Below are 13,119 nucleotides of genomic sequence, written 5' to 3' on the forward strand. Positions count from 1 at the left end.
ACTCACCTGTCCCTCGGTCCAGCAGTGTCCTCCTCGGAGCCAGTTTCATCCAGCTGTCTGGTGTTCCAGGCTCCAGCATCTTCATTGTGGGCACCCAGCTGTGACAGCTTGTGGCTTCACAGACAGGTGCCCACTGTGCATGCGCGAGTAGTGCTGCACTTCATGAATGGCCTGCAGTCTTCTGGGACCCGTCACGTGTCCCAAAAGACCTCGGGGAGGGAGGATAACTTAGGCGATCGCAGTGGGAGTAGGTACCTGTCAATTTCAGGTACCCGCTCCCCAAAGGTACCAATCCTTAATGGGGAGCAGAGGACCAGTCTTTAAAGTGGGACTTCCTCTTTTGGGTGGAGCTCCACTTTAAGTGATTTGGTAACTAATTGTGTGCCACAATGAAATGGAAGGGTTCAGAATTTTACAGAATTTCATCCTGCAGTCGCTGAAAGCCATCAAGAGGGAGAGGAGGAGAAGCCAGGTTTCAGCGGTTGCAGAAGGAAAATAAAGAGGATTGGTTCCTGTACATATTGCCCACCTATCTGTATAAAACAGAATGTGACAGGAAGGCCGTACAGGGCCCCCTGGAGCATGAGATGAGGAAGCGACCCCCCCCCAATGCTACACAAGCGGTAGGGGGTGTGCTTTCACACTGGTATGCTGCAGTTTACCCGCAACATGGGTGCAGCGCAGTGCACCTGCGCATTAGCTGCACTTTGCCATAGACTGCTAATATATCTTGCGGGTGTGGTACTTTCAGAAAGCGCACCAAACCCGCAGGACAATCAACGTGTGCTTCCCTGGTTTAGAGTCAAGTGCTTCCAGGGCCACAGGTTGGGCAGCCCCTTAGCATAAGGTCTGGGTACAGCTCCCAAGGTTGCACTGATCCAGATGTACTACTTCTCTTTGTGGCATTAGAAGACAGCAAGGAGTTAAAAGAATTCAAAGACAAAATCATGAAAAATAAAAAAAAGTGGTTAGGAATGATCTTTCTGTGAAGAAGAGGTCCATCAACTTAGGAAAACTAGCAGATAACTGAGGACTCACAAAGTGGATGTGTGCTCAAAAGCTTGCCAGAGTCCAATCACAAACCCAGGGTCTATGAATACATTGTCATGTATTGTATGGTTATAAGAAGTACTCTTTCCTTATTACTTCTGGATTTCTCTTTTTCTATCCAAAAGTGGAAAACCAAGTTGGGATATTTTTTTTCACAGATGCAGAACGAAACCCACCCAAAAAAACAATTATCTATTTTGCTCATACAGCATCCTGTAAAATCCAGGAATCAGGTTTTAAAATAGTCTCCAGACAGTATAGGGTTTCTTTCAAACCAGGCATACAAATGCTCCTCTCCACTCTAGTCACCTAGTGAATTTCACTCATACCTACATCATACTGAACTAGAAACCAGTAAACCCGTGCCTGCCGCGCCCCCCCCCCCCAACCCCACCTCCTCGGCGTGGCGTTTGGCAATCTAAGGTTTCAGAAATTCAAATGATGGCATATTTAACATCCTGCTTCTACCATTGTGAAGGACTTAAGGACTTCATAAGAACACCTGGTTTTATTTGAAGTAATACACTTTTTCAGATGGATATAACTTGCTTAAAATGGAATGACATTACCTTTAACCCTAGCACAAAAACTCCACAGCCAACCATAGGCCTGATTGGGTCCTTGACATTTCAGTATGCCCCGGCATGAGGGCATCTATTACCCCCACCTCAATGCTGCTTTAAACAAGGAGCTCTGTGAAGTACACTCTCAGCTGTTTGAAACTAACTATTTTGCCTTGGAATCTGGGCAATCAGATACATTTGCTTGAAAAGATTTTTGTGATCTTGTATGATGGGAATTGGTATTTTTGTTTTCTCTATTCCCAAATTAACTACCTCTTGACAAAATCCTGTCTGTGTAATATTGTAAATGCAGTGAACAGGGCATACATATTTATACATCACCCCAGACTCAGGAGTGGTTCAGTAGGGACATTATTCTTAACTATCATGTTTAGTGAAATATTTGCAGTTTTTTTTTTTGTTTTTTTTTTACAGCTTGTATGGTTACTTAGGTTGAAGATAGTTGTCTTGCTATAGATAAACCCTTGAACATGTTTTTAATTTTTTTTTTGTGCACAAATAATCTAGCCATAGACAGTAGCAGAGCCTGGCAACATGAAAGCTCTTGCTCTAAGAAAAAACCGCAAGGCAAAATTAAAAAAAAACTGACGTTGATCTTTTTCATGATTAATGATTGTCCATTTAGAAAGCCTTAATAAGCAGATATTTCACTTGCTAAAAAACTATAACCACCTTTAGCATTGCCTTATACAATGTTATCTTTGCATTACAAATTAGCAAACACCACAATAAGTCAAATGTATAGAAAAACATGTTTTCATAGCTTTATTACTTTAATAATTTATTGCACTTATTTGCATTAGTGTCTGACATAATTGATCACTGGGCATTGTAACAAAATCAGAGAGGTTTGTTCTTACAGAGAAGCCTGCAGAAGAAATACATCTGGAAGAAGAAAACTTAAAATGAATATGTCCATGATGGGAGAAAATTAAAACACAGGTTTACTAATTCAATTACTGAGGTCCAAACCTCACAGCTGGACAAGAATTGACATGAAGCAACCCCGATCTAACTACAGCTAATATGAATATGTTGCTCCTAAAAATGTAGGCTAAAAAAAATAAAACATTTCCAAAATCACTGTCAAAACTCTGACCCTAGAAATAATTGTCAGGCCTGACAGAAGGTGTAGTGGTAGGTGTAAAAACAATATAATTTGATCAGTAATCACATGTATCTTCTTTGCATCTGTAGTTAGCTTACATTGAGCTGCTAAAGATCAGAATGCTACATTAGATTCATTAATCATCGATGTGTTCCAGCAGTTTAGCCAAACTTTATTCACAACAGTACATCCATGAAAGCAATGGTGTGAACATCCTCTTACATTTCACTTATTAGGAGGAACAATTATCTTAAAGCAGTAGTAAACCCAAAGTCAAAATGTAATATATTGCAGCTAATTCTTAGTTTTGGTAGCTGCATTCATTTCCTTTTTCATCTTTATTTTCACCTGGTAATCCAGCCAGTATGTAATTTTTCAAAGAAGTCCTGCAAAAGTGGTTGGAAGAAACCAATTAACACTGACAGGGGTGCTTACACAAGTCAGCTTTTATACATACATTTATGTAAAAAAAAAACAAAAAAAAAAACAATCCTGTTTGCCGCAACTGCTTAAAAAATGTGAGCTGAAGTATGGTTTTTAATTTGTTATTCAAGTCCATGTAAATCTAATACAACCTGCTTTCCAGGTTGACAAAGCTGCCATGCAAGGGTGGCTCCGTTGTTCCTCCAAAGAGGAGTCACCCTCAGGGACTATGTACACAAACACCAGTTCCCTTGGCAGAAAAAAACACTGAAGTGTTTTTGTGCACGGGTATAGGCAGGCCATAGCTGGGCCGTTTATCGGCCGAATTTTCAGCCGATAAACGAAAAATCGGTCAGCCCCGTTGCCGATGCTGTCACCTATGTCCACGAAAAACGGCCGTTTTTCGCAGATTTTCCAGCATGACCAATAAAAATAAATGAGGGGATCTGCGAAAAAACGGCTGATAGGCTGGCCCCACTAATGGCGTGATTATCGGCCGATTTTTCATGCGGACGAAAATTTGGACGATAAATGACCCATCTATGGCCTGCATTTGTGTATTTTTTTGCCAAAAAACTCCTCTCAGAAATACAAACCAGAAGGATTTAAAATATGTCTCTAAGGGGTTTATTTACTAAAGCGGGAGAGTCCAAAATCAGACTCCCTTCTGCATAGAAACCAATCAGCTTCCAGGTTTCATTGCCAAAGCTTCATTGAACAAGCTGAGGTTAGAAGCTGATTGGTTTCTATGCAGAAGGGAGTCTGATTTTGGACTCTCCAGCTTTAGTAAATAAACCCCTAAATGTCCTAATGTGTATGGACACACAGGATAACAATGAGCTGCTTCTACAGGCAAACCACTAAACTCCTCTAAGAAGCAGCATTTTTTGTAAGCCTAGTGTGTTACTGGCTGGATTACCAGGTTTAAATAAAGGGGAGCTGAAAAGAAAACAAATGCAGCCAATGCATTTAAAGGAGAAGTCTCAGATTTAAAGACTGCAAGCAGAAAGACCCTTTATTTCATTGTAGAAGAGACATTGCATGTCTCTCCTGCAATAAACCTACCTTCCTGCTCGCAGCCTTCTTTGCATTGTATATTAGCCACTTGCCCTCCAGAGGATATACAACCCCCCCCGGCAATTTTTTGCGATACAGCGCTGCGTTACTTTAATTGACAATTGCGCGGTCATGCAACGCTGCACCCAAATTAAATGTATGTCCTTTTTTTCCCCAGAAATAGAGCTTTCTTTCAGTGGTATTTGATTGCCTGTGCTTTTTTTTGTTTTATTTTTTGCGCTATAAACTAAAAAACGGACAATTTTGATAAAAGAAACAAACTATATTTTGACTTTGCTATTAAACATGTCCAGCAAAAAATGTAAAAAAAAATTTTGCCAAAATGTCTTTGCTAAAAAAAAAATCCCAATACATTTAAACTAATTGATTTATGTGAAAGATAACGTTTACAAATGGCGGTATATACACTGGAATTTTTTTTACTAGTAATGGCGGTGACCTGTGACTTATAGTGGGACTGCTGTAGGCATTCTGACACTGGGGGGGAACAGACTTGGTGTCACTGACATCCCCAGTGACACCAATACAGTGATCAGTGCTAATAAAAAGCACTGATACTGTACTAATGGCACGGGGGAGGAAGGGGTTAACATGTGGGGCGATGAAAGGGTTAACCGTGTGCTGTTTTACTGTGTGCTTTACACTGTAAGCACACTGCTTTGTATGGCTTTGCTATGCAGTGTGCAGGGGCTGACAGGGGATAGGTTTGTGTTGTTTATACACAGGTCTCTCCCCCATCAGTAATACTCGGAGTTTGCCAGGTGTTGGTGTGGAATCACTGGCTGGGACCCGGTGATTGACAGCTGAGGCTGTGAAAGGTGGTGCGGGTAGGGTGTGTGTACTCCATACTTAGAGATGCAAACTCACATATATACATATGATTTTGCGCACCCATGCCACCCTGTAACAGTATTTCTTCTATAGGGCGGCGCAGAAGCGGTTAAACTGCACAAGCACAGCTGTTTACATTGTGGCATAGATACTGTGTGCCAGAATGACTGAACTCCTGCACATACGCAGGAGTGACATCATCCTGTGCCGCCCAATGATGACAGCCGCAGCTCAGCACCTGGAAAAAGCCGGGTAGAAGATGCTGGCAAGGGACATCAGACCATTGAAGGAAAGGTAAGTATGTTGGACTTTAGTTTCACTTTAAGGATCGGTAAGCTGTAATATAATACACTTTTGGTTTTATACTGCTTTAATGTAACTTTTTATAGCAATAAAACTGAATGCAGACTACCAAAATCAGCCTTTTACATGTGTTACCTATTCAAAGAGGAGGTTAAGGTAAAGCGGACCTAAAGGTAAGGTTTTTAACATTAATGCATTATTGTATTAAGATAAAACGCCTTTCAGTATCAGATCCCCCTCCAGTCCCCCCCTTTAAAACACTTACCTAAAGTCATTCTCGCTCCAGAGTTGTGTCCATCTGCTGCAGCTCATCTCTCCTTTTCCTGGTCTCACTGTAGGCTGTGACAGCAGCAGGAGCCATTGCCTGTCAGACAACAGTGTGGAAAGAAGGGGGAGGGCAGCAGTTTATATCTCATGGAGGGGCTGTATGCTTCCCACCTAGACACCCTTGAAGCTTCTGAGAACAGCAATGAAGATTAATGATGGAGCTGATAAAACACAGGTTGTGTTTTAGCAGTTCTGCCATAGGATTTTTTTGCTACATTTTCTTTCTTCATTTTTTGTGATGAAACACAACACACATTCCAATGTAGATGCTGTGATAATTTACAATGGAATATTTTTTTGTTTCAATTATATACATCTATTTTGTAATTGAATGCGTTTAAATAATGAAAGGTTTAATCATTAAATGAATGTTTCTGTAAAATGGTGTCTGAGGGTCTGACAAAGCACTGTGTTAGTGTGAAATGCATGAACCATCCACCCCTCCCCTGCTATTGCTTGTTTGGTGCTTTCATACTACTGTGATTGAATATTTACAGGTGTGCAGCCTTTCCTTAACTTATTACTTGCAATTAATGTCTTATATAATGGTGTATCAATAGATGTTCACTGTTTGAGAAAGCACTGTGCCAAAACATGTCAGAATACCATTTGTTCCTGCTGGCTATACTGGTAAAGAAAGGTTTTGGTGTGTGCAGCATTTATAACTAGCATTTACAGTAGGGTTCAGACATAAGGGCTTTGCACACAAAACAAAATGCTTTCCCCCAAACACACCAGCTAGCCAGTAAAAAAAAAAAAAAAAAAAAAAAAAAAAACACCATAAGCAAATTACACCATCTAGCAATTTGCCTTAACCACTTGCCCTCCCCCCTTCCTGACCAGGCCATTTTTTGCGATACGGCACTGCTTTACTTTAACGGACAATTGCGCGGTTACGCAACACTGCACCCAAATGAAATTTACGTCCTTTTTCCCCCCACAAATCTAGCTTTCTTTTAGTGGTATTTGATGGCCTGTGCATTTTTATTTTTTGCGCTATAAACAAAAAAGGAAAATTTTGAAAAAAATTTTTGGGGAATTTTTGCTATTAAACGTATCCAGTAAAAAAATTTTAAATCAAATTTCATCATAAATTTAGGCCAAAATGTATTCTGCTACATGTCTTTGCTAAAAAAAAAAAATCCCAATACGTGTAAATTAATTGGTTTACGTAAAAGTTATAGCATCTACAAATGGCGGCATCGATACTGGAATTGTTATTTTATACTAGTAATGGCGGCGATCAGCGACTTATAGCAGGACTGTGGTGACACCAATACAGTGATCAGTGCTAATAAAAAGCACTGACACTGTACTAATGACACTAGGCAGGAAGGTGTTAATATGTGGGGTGATCAAAGGGTTTACTGTGTGCTGTGTGTTTTACAGTGTGCTGTGCTTTACTGTGTAAGCATGCTGCTTTGTATTGCTCTGCTATGCGCATGCCCTCTACCTGGAAATACAAAATCACGTATATATACATGATTTTGCGTAGTTCTGCTATAGGGAGGTCGGGAAGCGGTTTAAAACAGATTTTAATTGCACAACATATGTAAATACATGTGGAAGTCAAACTGCCTTGTCAAGGCCCCTCTGTATAGTGCAGTTTTCTTAGTCAACAACAGCAGCCAGTGAGGAGGGAGCAAGGGGTGGGGCCAAGCCATGCTCTGTATGTTATAAGGACACACGGAGTTGGCTTAGGAGCAAGCACATGCGTGCCCCCATAGCAAGCAGCTTGCTTATAGGGGCACTCGATATGGGGGAGGGGGGGGGTTGTGTGCCAGAGGTGCTGCTGGGGCCCAAGAAATGGAGGATTGGGGCTGCTCTGAGCAAAATCATTGCACAGTATAACATATTTGTTATTTAAAAAAAATATTTGAGCCTTTAGAATCACCCATTAGAGGAAGTAGTAAATGCTCACTTATATTTTTTGTTATTTTTATTCTTAAATTTGTATCGAAATGTATTTTTGGATTGATTCAATGCAGTTTTATCTTTTATATTTATTAATAGTTAAGATTATGTCATGTGTATTGTGATGTGAGTGGATATTTATTCAACCCCTTTGCGCCAGCGCCTCCCGGCCCTTTAATAGTTTCAGAAAGCGGGAGGCGGGGTGGGGTTTTAGTATCATGGGGTGGGGTTTTAGGGTCATGTGACTGCTGTGATTCGCTGTCATGGCAGTCACATGATTGGAAAAGGTCCCAATCACAAGGGGAGAACGGGACGTTTCCGTGAGTCACGGACATTTGTGCTGGGAGCGCACAGGGGGCGCACTCTCAGCGCATATGTATTTTCAAATGGTACGCAAATAAGCAGCCGCTCGGTGTCAAGACCCAGACGCTGAGAGGCTGCATATTTGCATGCGATTGGCGTCTAGTGGTTAAAATAGCAGCTTTCCTTTATAAAGCCCCAAATATTCACAAAATATTCAAAGCCTGTAATGTGTATTTTAAAACACAGCAAAACACTACTTGAGGAGCAAAATGGAACTTTCAGGGTTGGATTTTCATTATAGAAGCCTATAGGTTCACAAATATGGCACCCAAAGCAGCACTCCTCTTATAAGATTACCTCTGATACTTCGGGCTTTGCCTAGTTTTTTTGGTCCTAACCCAGAAAAAGATGTAAATAAATGTATATGAGATTACTATTTTTGGCTGATGGAAAAAAAATGTGGTCAATAATTATATTGGTTTAAACCTACGTGCAGAGTTTATGGCTGGTAAAACATATAACTGTGTATTGCAATGATATATGGCAATGTACAATCTGTGCTGTAGTGCCGCTCACCTTCACCTGCCAAGGCGCACCCCAACCCATGTGCATTTTAGCACATTGCAACACACACATGTGAATCATCCGGACATTGTGGTTGGATGCATTGAAAAATGATGACATGTCTGGTTTCATGTGCTTTGTTAGCCTATTTAAAATGAATGGGCTGTCCTATAGCAAAGCACAGCACTGAGCAAAATACTGCATGTAAACACATGTAATGTACTGATCAGGTGTGAAGAAGGCCTTATGCAGGGAAAAGCTATTTCTTTGCCTCTGCCACCTATAGACACAAGCCTATTGTGCTTAAAGGTTAATCTGGCCTTGGGTGCAAGTTAACTAACTGCAGCATATATAAATGTCAACAATCTGATCCTGTATTTCATCACATCCAATGCAAAGGATCTTCAAATAAACGTATGTTTTAGTGGGTGTCAACTTCATTCTAAAAGGAAACCTGTACTGTAAAAAAACAAAACAAAAAAAACGAGGCTGCCAGTTTTGACCTCTCATTCTGGAAATGCCAGTTACCTGCCAATGGCTTCTGTACTTTTTGAATCACTTACCTTAATCAAGTTCAGATAAGGATTTTTGACTTTCTTGGAGACATGTTTTCCCCGAGTCTATAGCTGAGATATTAACAAATACAGAGACAGCCAGCATTCTCAGGAGATTGGCAATGGTAGCTTTCATATTTCTTCTCCTATGTCCCAAGTTTCAGGAGATGGAGGCCTGAACAATTTGGGTCAAACCAACCTATCCTCTACTGAAGCTGCACATCTTCTGCTCAACAACAAGCCCAATCCCTCCTTCAGTCCACATTTGTTCTTTGAAACCTGTGTTTAATGATCCCCATTCAGTCTTTAACCACATTCCAATGGGTTACTAGAAACATTTGGTCCACATATTAGTCAAATATATTTCTTATAAAAATAAACATGTATGTTATGTATAAAATAACAAATAAGCATTTTATTATTAGATCAAATTGCACAATACAAACAGGCCAGTTTCTTTAGCGTAATACTGTCATGTGAGGATTTTTTTTTTTACCTTCTTTTTCATTTTCAGTCTATGAAAATGATAAAGAATCTGCAAGAGATGATCTGTGACATAACATACATTTAGTTTCTCGTGTCTTTCTGTCCAAATAGGTATGTCCTATGGAAGTTAAAATAAAGGCTAAATCATACAGTTTTTATAAAAATGGTCAAAAATACATTTTGCTTATAGATGAAATTACTGTTACATATAGCATCATGAAACAGGATTACAAATTTTATTTACAAAAACCCTATGTTCAGATGAATTATTGTACAAAGGCAATAAATAACCTTATTGTATATAGAACCTTATTGTACCTTATTTAAAAAAAAAAAAAAAAGAAAAAAAAAAACACTAGAAGGGCCATTTAGCATTCAGTCACAGTAGTTAAAATGTTATTTCTGTAGATAAACAGTGTAGCTGATGAACCAAAAATTTGAGAAGGTTGCCTCCAATGCAAAGTGCAAAGAAAAATGGCTTTCCAGTTTGAGGCATGCGGAATTGGATGGCCCTGCGACATTATCTTACAGATCCAAAATATGAGAGGACATTTTTTTTTTCTCATCTTTAGAAAGAAATATTCACAAAAATACATAGTGCTATTTACACTATAATACCAAACCTCTTCAGAAAAATCATAGCACCCAAAATACTCTGCAACCTCAGTCTGCTTCTGTAATCTGGATCTTTGCTGACAATGAAGTACTGGGCTCTCTGCTTTGACAGCCGTCACGTGGCCCTGCTTGCGATACAAATGCTGATATGGCAGCCAAACCAACGATCAAGGCTCTTAAGATTGTAAAATTGGAGAACTTGAAACAAGTGGGTGGCTGAACTGCTTTTCTTTTGCCTGTAGAGTAGAACCGCTTGGATACAAGCTACCGCTGTGAAATCCTAATCACTGAAAGGCTGAACACCACAATATTCACACCCAAAGGAAGGATTATCATTTCACTTTCACACCAGGTGGGGACTTGTTATCCGGATTTGTAGCAGAGGCCCTTTATGCTGTGCTTCAAATACATCTGAAGCATATTTATCATTTTAAGCATACAAGCTCTGCTCGGCTTTGATTCCATTAATTCCACAAACACACGGAAGAGTTCTCATTAATAAGAATAAAAATGTATTTGGAAAAAAAAAGTATATAAAGAAAAAACAAAGGTAAGGCTTCAAATATTTTAGTGATGGTTTCTTGGAAACCACTGAAAACAAGTCGTCTCACACCCATTAGAAGTGTCAGTTGTGTAACCAGCCGCTTGTGACTGTCGGTAATACTGCTGTGATTTCAGTCTGCAGAGCTTGGCTGCTTATTAAGAAATAATGCAATCGTAGCTCCCTTCCTGAAAGGCCTCCTCTTGCTCCTGTCTAGACACATTCTCCTCGTGTCTGCTGACATTACAGCTGCCCAGGTCACTCTGAGGGCTGGCACTGTGGCTGGTTGAGCTGCGGCTCTCCTCTGCCCTGGGGCTAGATTGTTCTGTGACCTTTGAGATGACTGTGGGCTGAAACACTTCAGGCTGCACTTGTTCCACTGCTACTTCGCTCAGTTTCTGGAGCTGAGGTTTTATGATATTTAAAAATGGCTTATATCCAGGGCTGAAAATGAACAAACATATACAACATAAGGACCAGATTCCTAGTAGAAGTGCATTATGTCAAGTTAGATACACAAAGAATGGCACTTAAAGTGTTACTAAACCCACAACAGTAAAATCAGTCTGTATATGCAGTAAAGCATGCTTGTTATACTCACTGTGGAACCTAAGGGGATAATCTTCAGCCTTGTGTAAAAAGGCTGTTTGATCCTTTCTTCTCTGATCCTCTCCTTCTACTGTCCACAGCTTATCTCCTGATAAGGCAGACTGAACCGTAGATATTTGCACATGCTCAGTTTAGTGTGAGGTTTTTTTTTTCTTGGAAGAGTGCATGTGGTCAGGACAGGGCCAATCAGCACTGTCCAGACAGAGGTCAGGGGTTTTGCATCCTCCTAGAGCAGAAAGAAAACTCCTCCTACAAGCTTTAACCAGTGCTCTGCTGAACATTGATAAAATAGAATTGCATTTCCATGTTGTGTGTACTGTGGGAGACCAGATATAGTGAATGAAGGGTCCTGGGTTTAGTAACACTTTAACCTTTCTGTCACCAGGAGTTTTGCCTGTATACAAAATAAGGCCTCATAAAAGAAGTTAAAGAGCAACTCCAAACAACAATTACTTAATAGAAATTAACTGTCATACAAGAAATTTTGCAACAAACCCCCAAAATTTCTTTCTATGTATCCAATTTTAAATCTTACACAATTTTTTGCAGGCATCTAAGTTGAACATTAACCTACCCAAAAGCAGTGCTTTCAGAAGAATGGAGATGACCCTGGGTGTGAAAAATTATTTTCTGGCTGACTATTGGCTTCCAACATTAAAATAAGGTGGTGCAGAGGCATGCATAACTAATGCAGCTCATAGACAAGTCAGTTTTTTTTTGTTCAACCAGCGGGCTGAACCAAAAAAAAAAGAAAGAAAGACCCAATTTCACCATCCACACATTTATAGTGGATAGGGGAATCCTCTCTGTTGTGCCTTTGTATTCTGACAGTGGGTAGACTTCTCTGCCATTAGAATACACTGATCAGACTATAGCCTGCGGCACTAATCAGGAGGAAATTGAACAGAAGTCGAGATTGACTTCTGTTCAACCACAGTGCGCATTCATGAATCAACATTCAGCAAGTCCCTCCTGAACCAGTTGAATTTCGATCATGTATGGCCAGCTTTAATTTCTTTACTAGTAGATGCTATATAGTCTAGTGCCTTGGTATACCTTGTACAATTACAGGATTTAAAAACTGCACACTGGATAGGTATGCATTGCCTCAGTATTTTTAGGGTAGATTTGAGTACTTGATGAGTGTCAATTCAAGGCATACATAAAGCCAAAACTTTTTTTTTTCCCAATTCGAGAAAAAAACAAATGTATAAAATAACCAAAACCGGTCAGGTTTTTTTCAGCCATCTGTGTCCCATTTGAGAGATTTACCTTTACTTTCTGTGCTCTAGACACAACTGGATATGAGGAAATCTCTTCAAAGTGAAGGAGATTCCCTCTTGGACAGATGTACAAATAGAGAGGGTAAATTGTCCAATGACATACAGCAATAAAACTTGGCACAGGTTCTAAACCAGCGGTTCTCAACCTGGGGGTCGAACGACCATTCCACAGGGGTCGCCTAAGACCATCGGAAAACACATATTTCCGATGGTCTTAGGAACCGAGACACCGCTCCTGTCTCAGGCGATCTGTGGGCGGGATGATATGCTGCCCCTGTCACCTGGCCACACCTCCGGGATCACGCAACAGCTCCGCCTCCTCGCCGCTGATTGGCCACCGGAACTGTAGCTCAGGAGAGGCACACAGGCGGCCAATCACCGGCGAGGAGGTGGAGCTTGGAGAGGAGGAGCCGAGCGGCAGCGCGCGGAGATCGAAGAAGATCGAGGGAGCTGCAGGAGCGAGTGAAGAGAGCGGCCAGAGAAGGAAGACAGCTGGCAGGTAAGTGCAAATTTTGCTGCTGCAGCCAGGTATGCAGGCTGTAGATGG

General features: G+C 40.6%; 1 protein-coding gene across 1 annotated transcript in view; it reads right to left on the reverse strand.

The window, feature by feature from the left end:
- Window positions 1-2,374: 2,374 nt before the first annotated feature.
- RIC1 (RIC1 partner of RAB6A GEF complex) overlaps window positions 2,375-13,119 on the reverse strand; it is a 192,492-nt gene continuing 181,747 nt past the window's right edge. Inside the window, exon 26 of the mRNA XM_089678138.1 lies at window positions 2,375-11,124. Within this exon, the coding sequence (XP_089534264.1) occupies window positions 10,839-11,124 (286 nt within the window). The 3' untranslated portion in view covers window positions 2,375-10,838. The remainder of the gene's footprint in view (window positions 11,125-13,119) is intronic.

The sequence above is a fragment of the Staurois parvus genome, unplaced genomic scaffold, assembly GCF_062004578.1.
Source record: "Staurois parvus isolate SC_StPar_1 unplaced genomic scaffold, SC_StPar_1.0 ptg000198l, whole genome shotgun sequence".
NCBI classification, from domain to species: Eukaryota; Metazoa; Chordata; class Amphibia; order Anura; family Ranidae; genus Staurois; species Staurois parvus.